Here is a 348-nt window from a genome sequence, read left to right on the forward strand (position 1 = left end):
AGGAGAATTTACATTTTTACAGGATGATTCATGCCAGATGGTCCTTGATTCTGAAACCATCCTCATGGATATGCTCAGGGACAAGGTCCCTAAAAAGACTGAGCTTGTTTTGATACCAAAGCCAGAAGGTAAATCCACCTTTATTGTAATTCTAGATTTTTAGTGCAACTTGTTAATGAGACAAATGTAATGTTCAGTAATGTATCTAGTACCTGCACCTGTTATGTCCCTCCCAATACCCTCTTTCCCTTTGTGGGGTGTCCTATACCTGGGCCAAGCGCACAGTCATGTGTTCTCACCTCAATCTTTTTGTGAATGAAATGTAATGAATGTCAAATAGTAAGTCTG

General features: G+C 39.7%; 1 protein-coding gene across 1 annotated transcript in view; it reads left to right on the forward strand.

Moving 5' to 3' along the window:
* The window catches only part of LOC119586021 (condensin complex subunit 2-like), a gene marked incomplete at its 3' end in the record, with an annotated part of 15,174 nt that overhangs the window by 9,612 nt on the left and 5,214 nt on the right, over positions 1-348 (forward strand). Inside the window, 1 exon segment of the mRNA XM_037934729.1 lies at positions 23-128. Coding sequence (XP_037790657.1) covers positions 23-128 — 106 coding nt within the window.

This window comes from Penaeus monodon, chromosome 20 (assembly GCF_015228065.2).
Source record: "Penaeus monodon isolate SGIC_2016 chromosome 20, NSTDA_Pmon_1, whole genome shotgun sequence".
Lineage (NCBI taxonomy): Eukaryota > Metazoa > Arthropoda > Malacostraca > Decapoda > Penaeidae > Penaeus > Penaeus monodon.